At 38.1% G+C, this 16,435-nt stretch overlaps 1 protein-coding gene across 1 annotated transcript; it reads right to left on the bottom strand.

The window, feature by feature from the left end:
* Nucleotides 1-14,285: 14,285 nt before the first annotated feature.
* LOC139432284 (uncharacterized) lies at nucleotides 14,286-16,229 on the bottom strand. The gene has a single exon (XM_071200772.1). It carries the CDS (start codon nucleotides 15,743-15,745, stop codon nucleotides 14,333-14,335), a length of 1,413 nt encoding a protein of 470 aa, XP_071056873.1. The 5' UTR covers nucleotides 15,746-16,229; the 3' UTR covers nucleotides 14,286-14,332.
* Between the last annotated feature and the right edge of the window lie 206 nt (nucleotides 16,230-16,435).

Consider the following 16,435-nt stretch of genomic DNA (forward strand, 5'->3'; position numbering starts at 1 on the left):
CATCTTCGCTGCACACCAAAAACACGATCCGCATGGGCGGAGTGACCCCAACAAATTAACGCGTACGATACGTGGCTGAAGAAATAGCCGTAGTATGTGTTCATCACAACATTGAACGGGACAAGGTCTCTCAGTCTCCGAATGACGAATACAATGGTATTCAGTTTTTTCGTCAATTGGTCAATGTGGGCCTTCCACGTCAAACCAGAGTCCAGATAGACCCCCAGTAACTTGACCGGCTCCGAACACGACCTGAGATGTTTAAGTGAAAAGTTTAAAGTTTGTGTTTTTTCTCTATTCATGCTTAGTCTGTTGGCCTGAATCCGATTTGAGATGCAGGCTTGTGACTCAGATATGCGGTGATGCAAAGCATCGGCATCTGTTGAGGAGGCCATTACGGTTGTATCATCAGCAAAAAGGATGAGGTCGGAATCATGGGGAATGTTACTGGGTAGGTCGTTGATAAATATCAAAAACAGGAGTGGCCCCAATACTGAGCCCTGAGGTACACCAAACCTAAGTGGAAGACGACCGGACTCTAGACCGTCAAGGGAAACATACTGCGATCTGTTCGTCAAATAAGATTCGAGAAGATTTATGCTGCTGATGTCCATATTGAAGGCACTAAATTTACGAATTAGTAAGTCATGAGAGACGCAGTCGAACGCCTTTGTTAAATCATAAAAAGCAGCTCCCGAATAATTATTGGCTTCGAAGCCATTCTGAACAAATTGTACCAAAGTGCGGATGGCGTCCGATGTCGACCTATTTCTTCTAAAGCCAAACTGTCCGGAAAACAATAGGCTATTAGAATTGAGGTGAGTTGCCAGTTGATCGTTTAAAATTATTTCAAAGATTTTCCCGAAAATTGGCAGAATGGATATTGGTCTGTAATTGCAGGGGTCGTGTAGCGGGCCTTTTTTGTGAATAGGAATAACCTTTGCCACTTTCAGGCAGTCCGAAAAAATCGAGTTCAATAAGCACTGGTTTATTAGTTTACATAATGGATAAACAATTATATTTGAGACTGTTTTTATTAACCTACTGTTTAATTGATGCACATCCCTGGACGTCGAATTTTTTAATTTTGAAATTATGTCACGTAGTTCGTTATAAGATATCGGTTTAAATTCGAAAAGTTTATTATTATGATCATTGACCAACGGACCCGAAGAGACATTATGATTGTTTAGTGTAAGAAGGTTAATATCATTAAGAACACTTTCAGCCACATTAACAAAGTACGCGTTTAGGTCTGAGGCCGTGAGTTTGTCGGACGAACGTTTACAAATTGAAGGATTGGTGTTCCGAATAACTTCCCAAATAGCACGCTGTTTGTTTCCTGAGTTTTCAATGTGTTGACTGTTGGCTCTCTTCTTAGAGTCAGTAATAAATTTCCGGTAAAAATCTTTATGGTACCTGACCTGAGCACTCGACACTACCGTTGGCCGGTGTCTGTTGATATCGACCAGCAAGTGAAGTACATTCCTAGCAGACTTAATTTCGTTGTTGAACCAGGATATTTTCGGTCTATTATCCTTAAGATGGTCAACTACTCTAGATTTCTCCCTGAAGCAGAGATGAAAAGAATCTACAATCACGTCAATAAATACTGAAAATTTGTCGATTACATGTAAATTAGTGTCACTGACAAAGCTAAAATCAGTTGACTCGAGAAGGTTATAAAAATGGAAGAGACCCTCGTCTGTGATGGGTCTACAAATGATACGGTTCTTTATTACTGGAGAACTGCCCAACCAGTCACCTTGAAAGGAAACGGCTAGGTGATCTGAAATTGACGGATCGATAACATTGACCAAAAACAGAGTTGGATCAAGGTTGGTAAATATGTTGTCTAGACATGAAGTTTCACGGGTACAATCATTAACACATTTGTGCAGACCATAAGATTCGCATAGGTTGCACAAACTCTGAGCCTCTCTACTATCTAGCTCAAAGCGTACATTAAAGTCACCAGTAATTATAATAATGCGTGTGTATGAAAGCTTTGACAGCGTATCGTTCGTTTTTGCTTAGAAACATCTGAAAATCGCCGAGCGGTGATCTATAGACAGTTAAGAGTTGTACCGCCTGATAATCGACGCCTGCAATCTCAATATTTATTTCGTTGGAAAGATTAACTAAATCAAACGGCAAGGGGCAAACAGCAGGTGCAAGGTCCTCTTTAATGTAAACAGCAGATCCGCCACGCTTATGTTCAGAACGGCAGAAGTGGGATACACACGAGTAACCGGGAAATTTTAAATTACAAATTTCAGGAGCCGTTAACCAATGTTCATTTAAACATAACACCTCAAAACTATTGCTCATTAAGTAAGATTCGAATTCGTTAATTTTTTTTACCAGACCCTGTGTATTATAATGTAAAAGTCTGAACGTGTGTCGCCCCCCCGAAGACAGATTAAGACAATTGTCAAAAAGAACTCGAAGATTTACAATTTACGGTTATTAGATTATCATGATTTACATAGCGCCCACAGGAATCCCTGACAAAAGTAGCAACATGTTCAAAAACTTTAGATTTACCGGCGTGATTAAGATGCAAACCGTGCCGAGTTTTGTCGTAGTAAGTTATCAAAGAGTTAGTTTCTATGTAAGCACAACCGTCTTTAAAATATTTCATTATTACATCATATATATTACAATTCAACTCGAAAATCAATTTATTCAAAATAGGACGCTGGTGCCAAAAAGGAATCGATAAAAATATAACATTACATAACTTACACAAATGATTAATTTTTTTAAACACAAGTGGACTAATCGTTTTACCTGCAAACACGTCGTTTGACCCGCCCATGATAATAAGAAAGTCATGTTTATTGAGATCTTTACATAAATTCTCAGAATCTAGTATTACGTTTTGCAAGGTGGCGTTCGGTTTGCAAATTGTTAAAACGTCAAAATTCGGCAAGTGATTACTTAAAATACTTCCCGAGTGCCGTCCGTGACTATCGCTGATGATCAGAACTCTACGTTTTCTATAAGAGGGTTGTTCCAGCTCTAGGTCAGGCTTGAGGACTGGACGCGGAGGACTGTTGGGCTTCTTTCCGATTGGCTGGTTATTGATTCAACATTTCTTACCGGGGGTTTCCGAATGTCCATAGATCTCCGCTCGGTACCATTAGGAACAGCAACAACTTGATTATTAGTTCTAGGTTTAGTAGATTTGTTCCTCAATTTGTTTTTCATTTTCAGACTTTTAGTAAGACGGATCGACAACGCTCGCACTGACCTTTCAAGATATTCAATCCTATTAAGTAGCCGAAAAACCAGCTTTTTATTGCTATTATCGTATCGATTCGGAGCCGGTAGAGATTTAAGATTTTTTTCGACAATCGTTTCGATACTATCGGAGCTATCATTTAATGATTCAATACTAGTATTTTGGTCAGATATATTTTTTAATTTTAAAATTTGGTTCAATTTGTACTTTAAGTCATTTTTATTGCCGGTCGTATCGCCTCCCAATTGACACAATATGCTCAACAAGCTTCAAATATCGACATTTAGAGCTGAGTAATCCATTTTTCTAAATCACCAATTAAAGTAAAAAAAATTTTAAATCACAAATTAAATTCGCCGTATCGAAGATCCAAAAGTTGACAGAGTTCGGTAGAGAAGGAAAAGAACCGGTCTCATGCCGAAACTTGTACCTCACAGGCTCGAGGTTAATAGTACGTGGAAATAAAACGCGAGATTCACTCACAATATCAACAATTTACACCGGAATATAGGATTCCATTAGTCATAATTGTTATGAACTTTGAAATACACTTTGATTTAAGATTGTTGGTCACGCAAAACCCACAAAATTCATAAATTAATCACAGAGCGTACTTAGTTGCAATCTTCCGCCTCCAGAGAGAGAGAGGGAATTAATAATAATAATAAAAAAAAAACCAGATGTTGATAGAGTTGACATTAATATTGATATTTTAAATCAGCCATTAATATTTGAAACTTCTGTTAAAAGCCTGGGTGTGGTGATTGATGAGCAGCTGTCTTTTTGTGGTCATGTGAGTATGCTTTGTGGTAGGGCATTTGGATCGTTGAAGGCGCTTTATGGTAACAGGAATATTCTTTCTTGTGAATTGAAACGACTCTTGTGTGATTCACTAGTTCTTTCCCATTTTAATTATTGTAGTGCTGTGTTTAGTCCGTGTTTATCGTATGACAGTGCTCGTAGGGTGCAAGTAGTTCAAAACTCTTGCTTACGTTTTATTTATAGTATCGGGCGTAGAGAGCATATTTCTGATAAGCTATTGCTCTGTAGGTGGCTGAATATGGGACAGAGATTCACTATTCACTATCTGTGTCTGGTCTATTCCGTGTTATTTCATGGGAAGCCTCCTTATTTGGGTAATAAAATAAAGTTCAGGACTGATGTTCACCACCTTAATTTGAGGCATCGTTCCTGTGTTACCATTCCTAGGCACAAATCTACCAAATTTAAGCAATCGTTTTCGTATCAAGTGGCTAGGATGTGGAACGTGATCCCTGATTCCGTGAGGTGGGTTCTATCGCGAAATTTAGATTTTTAGTGTTGCGAGACAGGTTGTATGGTCGACTATAGGTTTTTCGTGCTTGGTTAGTTTTGTTTTAATGATTATGAAATTTGGTACTATGTAAATAAGTTTCATTATTGCTCAGTTTTTTCTATTTTTTATTTTATATTATGCATTTTTGTTTTGTTTGTTTATTCTTTTCTTTTTGTCTCGCGGTGGAAGTTAAACCAGATTTTTATCTGTTCTTTCACCATTTGTGCTAATATATCTTATTGAGTTATTATTGATTAATTTAATTATTTTATTGATTTGTATTTTTTTTATTGAATATTATGAATTGTATTTGTTTTTTTTTGGTTTGTTGTATCATGTGTTGGCACCATAAATAATTATTATTATTATTATTAAAAACCAATATTTATGACAACGGGTAATACTTACCTCCTTCCAAAGGGCGACTCGTACACCGATGATCCGCGGTGTTATAGGCCTATAACTTGTTTGCCAACAATATACAAGATACTTAGCTCCATAATATCGGAGAAAATCTATGACCACCTGAAAATAAATAAGTTGTTGGACGAGGAGCAGAAAGGATGCAGGAAGGCATCTAGAGGGTGTAAAGAACAACTAATTATTGACGCTATTGTTACGAACTATGCAAAGAGAACAAAAACATCCTTACACACTGTGTACATTAATTATCAGAAGGCGTTTGACAGTGTGCCACACTCGTGGCTCGCCGAGGTGCTTGACCGTGTACAATGTAGAAGAACGCTTAACCCGGTTCCTGACTCATGCGATGTCGCTGTGGAACATCAGTTTGATACTGCGAAGTCCGGAGAATACTCTGAATGCCGGAACGATTAACATCCGAAGAGGTATATTCCAGGGGGACTCATTAAGCCCTCTGTGGTTCTGCATGGCCATAAAGCCTCTTACATCGATACTTAATAAGCTTAAGAAAGGAATAAACTTGGGTCGCTCCAAGGTTTGCATAAGCCATCTGTGGTACATGGACGACCTGAAGTTGTACGCAGAAAAGAAAGAACATCTTACTAAGCTATTGGATACAGTGCAGCAATTTAGCGATGATATCCGGATGAAGTTCGGAGTTGATAAATACAAGACACATTCAATGTTTAGGGGGGAGTGGACAGAGCATGAGGGGTATGAAATAGCAGGAGAGAAAGGAATAGCGGGTTTGGAGGAAGGTGAAAGATACGAATACCTTGGATAGCTACAAGCGCGCGGAATTGATCACGTCAGAGCCAAAAAGAATCTAACTGAGACGTACGCTAAAAGGACAAGAGCTCTTCGAAAATCACAGCTGTCTGCGCAGAACATTTCGAAGGCTGTGGGCACGTACGCAACATCGGTACTAAACTACAGTTTCGGCATCATAAGATGGACTGAAACCGAACTTGATGCTTTAGACACAAAAACACGTAAAGAATTTCGCAAATTTCGAGCACACCACCCGAACAGTGCAATTGAGAGATTTCACTTACCTCGAAAAGAAGGTGGAAGGGGAATCCCTAGCGTCGGGCGAAGTCACTACAGACAAATACAGAACCTACGTCAATACTTTACGGAAAAGTCGGAAAGCAGCCCAATTCATAAGGCCATTGTGGGTGAAGAGCAAAAGTCCACTCCGCTGCGGTTGGCCGATGTGAATTATGATCCGGAGACGCAGTACGCCACCCAAGGGCAGCTTGTGGAACAGTGGAAAAGTAAACCGTTACACGGCCGATATAGAGCTATGATAGAAGAGGAGGGAATCGACAAAGTAGCAAGTCTCCAATGGCTTCGCGGAACGGGACTCTTTGTAGAAACCGAGGGGTTTCTTATCGCAATCCAAGATCAAGTGCTCCCCACTAGATCCTATGGAAAGAGGATAATGCAGGAAAACATCGGTTCTGTTAAGTGTCGAATATGTAACAATAAGGAGGAATCACTGGACCATATAATGGCCGGATGTACAATGCTGGCGCCGACGCAGTACCTGGACATATTACCAGTACGAACCGAGACCTGTAACAGAAAATGAATTAGTAAAGGTTTACTGGGACAGACATATACTTACGGATCGGCCTATCCATCACAACAAGCCGGATATACTGATATACCAAAAGGCTGAAAACAAGGTAACCATGGCCGACGTAGCAGTACCGCTGGCTGCAAATATCCAAAAAACCAACAGAGAAAAGATCAGCAAATACGTACCGCTAGCTGAAGAAACTAAGAAGATGTGGAACGTCGAGAGCGTGCGTATCCTGCCTGAGGTAATAGGAGCCACAGGAGAGGTCCCAATGAAGCTTCACGAGAGCCTCAAGGAGATGGGCGTTGCGCCGGAACTCTACACTCGGATGCAGAAGGCGGTGGTGCTGCAGACGTGCCGGGATACGGAGAGTGATGGGGAGTTGATGGTGCGTGGTGTGAGACGTGTAGTGATGGTGTGAGGGGAAGCGGGGGGAATTGTGTGTGACCGGATGTGTATGCGATTCGTCTTTGTACGGGATAATGGTATATGTATATATATATATATGTTTTTTACAATGTATATTTAATGTTATACTTTACACAAATATTGTATATACTTACCTTCTTGTGGGTCGTTATACAAATTATGTAACCAAATTTTAAGTTTGAGAAATAAAGGGAATAATAATAATAATCTTTATTATCCCAACGGATTACAATCCAATAAAGAGACAATATTATATAAATCAACAATAATCAATTTAGTGCCCTCACATTCAATTGAGCTGGTATCAACAATCTTCTACGGTCCTCAAGGCTCTGGAGGCCATATCGTTGTAGCAGATTTATATAGTTTAGTTCTCCTCTAGGTGGATAATACCCAGAATCGAGGTAGTGGATAAACCTAATGAACTTCCTCTGTACTTTCTCGATGGTAGCAATGTTTACTCCGTACCAGCGTAGAATAAAGATCTATTATTGTTTTTAAATTCGTAAACTTCAACGTATTTCTAGTGATAAACCCCAACGTTCTAAGGGCACCGATGTTCTGTCGATATGTTCATTGAAGGACAAAGTTCCATCAAACCACACTCCAAGATCTTTTATTGTTGAGATACGCAACAAGTAATCCACTCCAAGCACATAATCGAAAAGTATGGTATTACGTTTTTGACTGTATGTCATTACCTGACATTTAAGAGTATTTAAAGCTAATTTGTTCTCAGAACAGCATGAATAAAGTTTATCTAAATCTAACTGGAGTGATTCACAGTGCTGCTCACAACTAATAGATCTAAATAGTTTCAGGTCGTCTGCGTATAAGAGTGAATTCGTGTTCAACATCTATGTAAATGATTTATACCCAGGGATTAGATACTAGTGGCGTACCTAATCCCTGGGGTACGCTACTAGTAACATAAATCTGTCTTGACTTCAAATCACTTAACTCGACGTATTGTCTGCGATTGGATACATACGATACTAGGAGTCGTGTGAGAAAGTGATCACATCCAAATCTCCACAACTTTTCGGCCAACAAATCATGATCCAAGCAATCAAAAGCCCGAGAAAAGTCGGTGTATATCACATCCACCTGCTCTCGACAGTCTAATGCATTCAATATGAGTGAAACTGAGAAGGTTGGTGGCTGTGGATGTACCTTTGCAAAACCCATGTTGTTGGTCAGATACACGGGCCTTAGTGTAAAATTCGATTTTGCGTGTTACAATCTCACTCAAAAAGCTTGGAAAAATTATTTATGATGGCTATAGGTCGATAATTTGTTACGCAGCATCTATCACCTTTCTTAAAAACGGCAAACTCTGCTGAATTTCCAAATTTTCGGGAATTCAGAATGTTTGATTATTAAATTGAAAATATGCTGAAGAGGCTCTAATAATACAGGTGCACAGTCTTTGACTATATATCTAATTAAGACCAAGCACGCATTATCGACTGGATAATTGCTGTAGTCTTAAATTTCAACATGGACTATCCCTTTATCAGCGACCCTATATAGCATAGCTAGACTATTTAATGTCCAATTTTATAAACTTTGTGAATCATTGAATTCATAAAATTCTTCAATTACTTTGAAATGAGTTTTAATATCTTACTGGCCGTAGTTCAAGATTGAATTGTACATCTAAATACTCGTATACACTTAGTAGAGCGAATACCGGAAAGATTGTCTGTAACGCTCAAGTAGGAACACACTCAAGTACAAAAAACGACATCATAGATCAAACGGTAATGCATCTTGAATTGATGGACTAGCAGAAGAGATGCATGGTCCAGGTATGCGGGCGAGCCTTATTACGTTCATAACTTCTGCCTTAGCCATAAAATTCTGACCTTCGTAGAATTTCTTAACCGCTGGAAGTAGCGATAGAAGAAAATATTTATCTTTATTTACTTACTCCGTTCTCTTTTCACGTAGTATATCTAATAATAACTCCTCATAAGCCTTCTAGATTTTCTTTTAGCTGTACTGGATGTACAATTAGGATTATTTGGTGTTTGTTTTTTTACCTCTGCTGCATTAATTGAAGTTCTCCAACTTCGGTGTCACCGTTTATACTCACTGGTGTACTTTACTTTCATTTTGCATTTCTGAGTCAATGGAATAATCACTTTCAAACTAGTTTTCAGTTCCGTTTGTATTTATACCTAAGCATTTAACATTCTCCTCCACAACATCAATATGTCTAGCTACAATGATTCTGTTATTTACTAAAACTCTATACCCAACTTCAGTATAACCCAGCAAAATTCACAATTCAGCCTCTTTAACCCATTTAGACCTTATCAACCAATTAAGGTTGCTTGCGGACAAGGCTCAGTAATTAACATTAGATTAACCTAAAACTAATATCATATACTAATACTAATATCATAATCATATTGTAACGCCTCGGTTGCAAGCAACCTCCAAGTTACAGTTCATTCAAGGGTTAGAAAACCAGCCCAAGGTTTTTATAGACGGTAATATAAAACAAAAGGTATGTTCCTTATGTTCGAAATTTGGGGCCATTGTACGCGAAAAATGGTTTCCCTTAAGTACGCGAGGTTGGGACAGTCAGAAACAATATGACTTACCGTGTCGTCTTTCATTTCACATCCTCTACAAAGGGATGTGTTTTCCAGCTTCATGTAGAACATGTGCTTACGTAACTGTCAGTGTCCGGTCAGAAAGTGGATGAGGAGTCTCAAGTCACTTTTTGATTTTCCCAGAAATTGAGTAGTCCGATCAAGCTAGAACAAAGTCTATGCAAAGACACCTACTGCAGTCTCAACCCATCTATCGCAAAATCTCGTGGGAGAGGGAGTTGATCAGCTTTCATGCTGTATTAAAAGTTAGCGGTACAAACGGTTCAGAGGAAGCCGGTGACTTTATCTCAAGTGATTGCCGACAAGATTTCACAAGCGTTGATGTAGTTCGATGCATAGCATGTCTGCAATCAGTGCAGATTATGACGTTATTACCAACTTTTTTTGGTGTCGATGATCACATTAGCTGCTATACTTATAGCAGTTATTTCAGCCTGAGTAGTCGTGCAATACGACCCTAGCGAAATGGAAAATAACACCAAGATATTTCACCTCTGGAGGAAAGGTTAATGGACTATTTTGTAATTCGCTACGGTAATGGAAGCTATAACAGTACTCAAACGGGTGCTGTAATGAGACTCCTTACAGCATCCGATGCTGTAATGAGATTTTAGTAACATTTTATGGAACCAGTTCAAGTTGGTGACATTGGGTCATTAATTTTTCTAGTTGTCAATGTGACAATTTTTGTCTATGGATGTTTAAACACGTTCTTAGCATCGAATACAAGGTCCACAATGATGAGGACATGTTGACTCTGAGCAATTTCTCTTATTTTGGCAGGTGTACATCAAACATTTTTTTCAGGTGAATATATTTTGTGTTTTGACAGTTTCTAATTGTCAATTCAAAATTTCTAGTTTCAAGTGTTCCGGTGTTACCAACTGCTACATACCTATTTCCCTACATTGCCAAAATTTACTTTATTTCTGTTAAAAAAAAGTATAAAAACGCGAATTACAAAAAATAGCATAAAAAACACGTTTCATAAGACTTAAAGCACTCATTCATTAAAAAACTCGTGGCTTCGCCACTCGTTTTTCAACTTGAATTCGTGCATTTCAAGCGTGTCTTACGAAACTTGTTTTTTAATATACTATTACAGAAATGGGATGGTGTTAAGTGTCCCAGTTTCCGCTGGTCATTTTAGGATTTACACAGAGAATGAGCTGTTCTTACCACCGTGTAATAAGTTTCTCGTCTGCTGTATTTTATAACAAAGAAAATTGTTAATAGAATAGCCACTCCAACTTTTTGCTTTATGCGGGTACTGTAAAATTTTTCCAGGATTAGTTCCATATCCCACAGCTTGATACTTGAGGAGGATCTGGAACGTCACCAAGACTATTGCTTCAAAAACTATTGGTTTCTGAATTATGATAAGTGCTATCAAATTACATTTAATGGAAAGAGATGTGTTATAGATAGCAAAACGTTATCGTATATTATCATTTTGGAAAATAAGGTTTCCGTAAATATTTATTTATCTGTTAACGTTAAAAGTAAACCAGAATAATGTAGATAGTTATTTTTAATATCTAAGTTGACTCCAATGATTTTTAATATCTAAATTGATTCTAATGATTTTTAATATGTAAGTTGACTCCAATGATTTTTAATATGTAAGTTGATTCTAATGATTTTTAATATCTAAGTTGATCCTAATGATTTTTAACATCTAGGTTGATTCTAATGATTTTATATGTAAGTTGATTCTAATGATTTTTAATATCTAAGTAGATTCTAATGATTCTTAATATCTAAGTTGATTCTAATGATTTTTAGTATCTAGGTTGATTCTAATGATTTTTAATATGTAAGTTGATTCTAATGATTTTCAATATGTAGGTTGATTCTAATGATTTTTAGTAAGTAAGTTGATTCTAATGATTTTTAATATCTAAGTTGATTCTAATGATTTTTAATATGTAAGTTGATTCTAAAGATTTCTAATATCTAAGTTGATTTTAATGATTTTTAATATCTAAGTTGATTCTAATGATTTTTAATATTTAAGTTGATTCTAATGATTATTGCTAATGTTATTCTGTTGTAAGGTGAATGTTGCCAGCCATCATGTCGTCATACCTCTGTAACCAGATCAGGTGAGTCGTCGTTTCATCCAGTTTTACCTCTCCCAACGATGTAACATCTCCATTTTTCCACCTCCACGTGTGTATCATTAAGAAAAGATAGTAAAGCACTCCATCAAAACCTTTATTTGCTTTACCCGATGATCTCACCGTTTTCAAATTATCTCGGTATAATGAACGAGGAGAAATCCGAAAAGTACGGCTATTTAATTAAAAAAAGTCAAATAATTCAAATTAAATACCTTTATTGATTATATACTATATTTAATCTTATCTTGATTAATAAATTAATACATACATTAATATATTTCATTTTTTTAAGCACGGATAGAACTTCAAGATTGTTGAGGTCTCGTGGAGGAACCCCCGATTCATCAAGGTCCTTAGAGACACGATCAAATTCTTCTAAAACAAGAAACTCATTCACAGAGAGCCCCTTAAGGTTACAATCATCGAGAATGGCCATCGATTCGCCGCCAACAGATTGCGAATCGGATTATTCCTTAAGAATCGAAAGATTGTAATAATTCGGGAATTATTTAATTAGTCAGTAGGTTTTGAATAAAATTATACTGAGATGATGTATATGTTTAATTTATTTTTCTATACCAGGTTTCGGGTCCTGCCCATCATCAGTAGAAATCCTACAATATACATTTCGTATATAATGTATATAATAACCTATATAATTTACCTATATACATTTCAAAATCGTTCTAAAACCAAAATTAAAATCAACTTACATCAGAAAACCTTTACAAAAGGTAAACGTAAATTAATGAATAATAAGATAGTGATAAACTAGAATTATAATTAAAGAAAGGTAGTTGTCGATTGAATTGACACTAGTTGGTGTAGGAGTATTATGTTTTTATATTCTTTTAATCTTGTTCCTAGGCTTCTTCCGGTTTGGCCAATGTAGGTGGGGAGCAGGAGTCGCATTGTAGCATGTCCGCTCTTTGATAGGATGAATGTTTTTTCTTTATTGTTAATTAGTATGTCCTGTAGAGTGTTTTTGTTTTTGAAAGATACCGTTATTTTATTTCTATTTAAATTTTCTTAATATCAGTTGAGATGTTTCCCGGAAAAGTGATCGATTTGTACAGGTGTCCCGTTAAGCGTACGGAGCGGCTGTATCTCGACAACGGTAAGGCCTAGAGGTTTGGGAAAAAAAATCCTTATAAGCAAAGTGGGCAAGAGAAATAGCTGGAAATTATAACTGCCATTGAGAAACATAAAACTTCCGCTATCTCAGAAAGTTAGACGATGAGCTATAACTTTGACAGCATCATTTAGTAGCTTGGATAATCGGACCGCATCGCTTTTGTTTTGCGATATTTCTCATATCTGTCATAATAAGAAAAGGGGAGGCCAATGCGTTTTCAAATGTTTACATTTTAATATCTCCTGGACCATTAACCGATTTGAATATTTTTGGTGTTGTTTGAAAGAGCATTTCACGCTCTTTTAAGGTGGGTTCATGCAACGTGTTTTAGTCTTAATTGTTGGCATAGTCGTAAGAGTGAAAAGTTACGGTATTGTGTTATAGTAGTACTGTTCATACAACACCTTACGACTAAGAGTTGCCCAAGTTTTAACTTCTTAAAGCTAAAACAATCGGTCGTAACGTGACGCATGCGCACTTTACTCTTTTGTGTCCTTGTAATATAGCAGTGTTTTGTTTTATTTTATAAATTGAGGTTAGGTCAGTTAGGTTTTGTATTTTATTGTATTAACACGTTCGCTGCCGACTACGAGTTAACTCGTATCTAAACCATGGTTAACGGAGTCGCTCGGCAGCGAACGTGTTACGGTTGTTGTGTGTTATTGTTTCGACAATTATTTCAATGGAGTCAAATGTGGACCAAATTGACTTAAAATTAATAGAATTGATACATGGATATCAATATCTTTATGATCCACAACATAAAGACCTGTAAGAAATAAATACCACACACAAGACTGAGAACTCTATTTAATATATCCTCATGAAAAAAGTATATATATGACTATTTCATTCATTTCGTTAACAGCCAATAGGAATTCGGGGTTTTCCGTCAATTGCGAGTATTTCAGCGGTTATTTAGCCGTAACCATGGAGAACGATAATACGAACCTTTGTATTATCGCTGTAATACGAACCTTTGTATTATCGCTTGTTTGACATTTCATTAATTTCGAGACATCCATGAATGTTTCCATAACAATCAATGTAATTTATTAAAAAAATATAAAAATCCTAAAAATATGTATATTTTTTATTCATGAAATAGTCTAGCCATATACAACACGACAATCGAAAATACTCGAATCTCGACATATTGCCTTAAAAAACACCACTCGACCTTCGGTCTCGTGGTGTTTCAGGCAATACGTCTCGTATTATCGAGTATTTTCGATCGTCTTGTTGTATAATATATGATAATAATTGAATAAACTACGACAATCTCTGAATAGTCTTTCTCATAACCTCTCTTCGTAACACACACGTTCGGTTTCAACGGTTTCAAACCCCGACTGTCCCTTTCTTCCCCCCTCCTAACGAACCACGACACAATCCCCCCCGCGCTCACCCGCACTACCAATCCACATCTACGAGAACCGAAATTCCCCGTCTTACATTCGGCTATTCTGACAGTATTCGACCTCCTGGTCGAAATCCCCTGTCACAAAGTCCTTCATCCATTCTGGCTTCTTCCGTACACGACTCTCGCGTTCACCGATTGTTACTCTATATGGTTTTCGTCTAACTGGAATATTTGTATCACGAATATCCATTTTTATTTTATTTGTACACCCAAGCTCCTTTAAAGAAAATGCGAAACAATTCCTATACTTAGTACAAAGCTCTAGCACTGAATGTTTTGCATCTCCTGCACCGTCGTAATTGATATCTTCTTCGGTGATTTGGTTGTTGCATTGCTCGTTTACGGTATCTATTTCTGCAGTCTTCTTTCCTTCACGAATCTCGCCCATGACAGCTCCCCGTTTTATATTCACTTCCTTGCTTGTCTCATTGTACACGGGTAACAGAATAGACTCCCCATTCGGCTCCTCCGCCACAATCAAGTTTATGGAATTCGGACGCAGAACTACGTTATCGTCTTTCACCGTAACAGTTACCTTATTTGGCGGTGTAAATTCAAAATCTTTGAAAGGTTTTGCATCTTGCCACCCAAACACAAGTTCATCTTTCACCCTTGCATAGGCTATCTCTGGACGTTCAGTAAATGGTCTCCCAATTATTAACGGTACCTTCTGAGCTTCATCCGGAACAACATAAAATTCAACTGCATTCGCAAAAACGCTGTCCAGGACTACTCTTCCACGAACCTTTTCATTGCAGATTACAGACGATCCACCCCCAAAACCGGTTAATTTCAAGTCACATTGTTCTCTTTGTAATTTCTCACCAATCATTGATCTCTGAATCGTACATACGGCGCTGCCTGGATCGATAAGACCCAAGAGTTCCTCTTCATTCAACAATACACGCTTCAAATATTTAGTTAAATTTGTTACCGTATCTTCCACCATCATGATTCTCTTTTGTGTTGTTTCTCCTGTTGAATTTGGACAATCCTTCTTCAGGTGACCCGACCCTTTGCATCCGAAGCATACGATCCTCGGTTGGGTGCATTTATTCGCCATATGACCTCGCTCACCACATCTGTAACATCGATCTGAACGTTGTTGTCGTCTAGGTTCTTCAGATTTCCAGGAACTCTCTTCTTTCTTCGAGTCTGGTTCACCATGCACCTGTTTAACATCTTTAATTACGGTACCCCTCGGTCTCGTGTCTTTTCTCGCAGCACTAATTCTTTCGGCCGTCAAAATGTCGCGATATAGTTCCTCGGTATCAGCGAAAGATTTAACGCACAGATTACCTGCGATTTCATTCGACATCAACCCTTTCAAAATTTCTTCAACCGTTTCCGAAACCGTTAAGTTCAAGTCCCGACACAATTTGAATTTATCGTGAAAGTAAGCACTCGCGCTTTCACCGTATTTCTGAACGCTGCTTTTCATCCGCTCCCATTTATCGCTAGTTGTTAATGTGTCCACAAAAGTCTTTTTAAACAATCGTTCGAAATCGTCCCACGAACCAATGTCAGTCGCGCGCGCACGGTACCAATTCGCCGCTGGACCCACCAAATGCCGTCTCAATTTTCACGGATTCCGGCCACTTGTAAAGCACCGCACTGGTTTTTACGCTCGTCAGCCAGTCTACTGCTCGCGATAGATCTCGATCACCATCGAATGTATTTACTGTTTTCGTCAGATCCGGCATTATTTGGAATTGTGAAGATGGTTGGCGCTCCGCCCTCATTTCGCGTATCATCTCCGTCATCGTCGCCATCATTGCAATCATGGTTCCCTCGCTCGTTGAACGCTCACGTCCACCATCCGGTAACTCGAACGCAAAACCACCAACTCCTGCCGTCGTCGGCCGTTTTTCGCACCTTCGTCATCACTCATAACGACTCACGATATGTTTTTACACTGACTTTTCACCGTTCACACGTGTTTTTTGATAAACGGTTTCAAACCCCGACTGTCCCTTTTTTCCCCCCTCCCAACGAACCACGACACAATCCCCCTCGCGCTCACCCACATTACCAATCCACATCTACGAGAACCGAAATTCTCCGTCTTACAGACCATAAAAATAAATTAATGTCCGAAAACGCTTTTGTGGAAATTGGAAGTAAGTTATTA

The sequence above is a fragment of the Onthophagus taurus genome, unplaced genomic scaffold (assembly GCF_036711975.1).
Source record: "Onthophagus taurus isolate NC unplaced genomic scaffold, IU_Otau_3.0 ScKx7SY_14, whole genome shotgun sequence".
Taxonomy (NCBI): domain Eukaryota; kingdom Metazoa; phylum Arthropoda; class Insecta; order Coleoptera; family Scarabaeidae; genus Onthophagus; species Onthophagus taurus.

Bases quoted from the DNA above. Each gene is read 5' to 3' on its own strand.
- LOC139432284 (XM_071200772.1), bottom strand. From the start codon at position 15,745: ATGAAAAGCAGCGTTCAGAAATACGGTGAAAGCGCGAGTGCTTACTTT.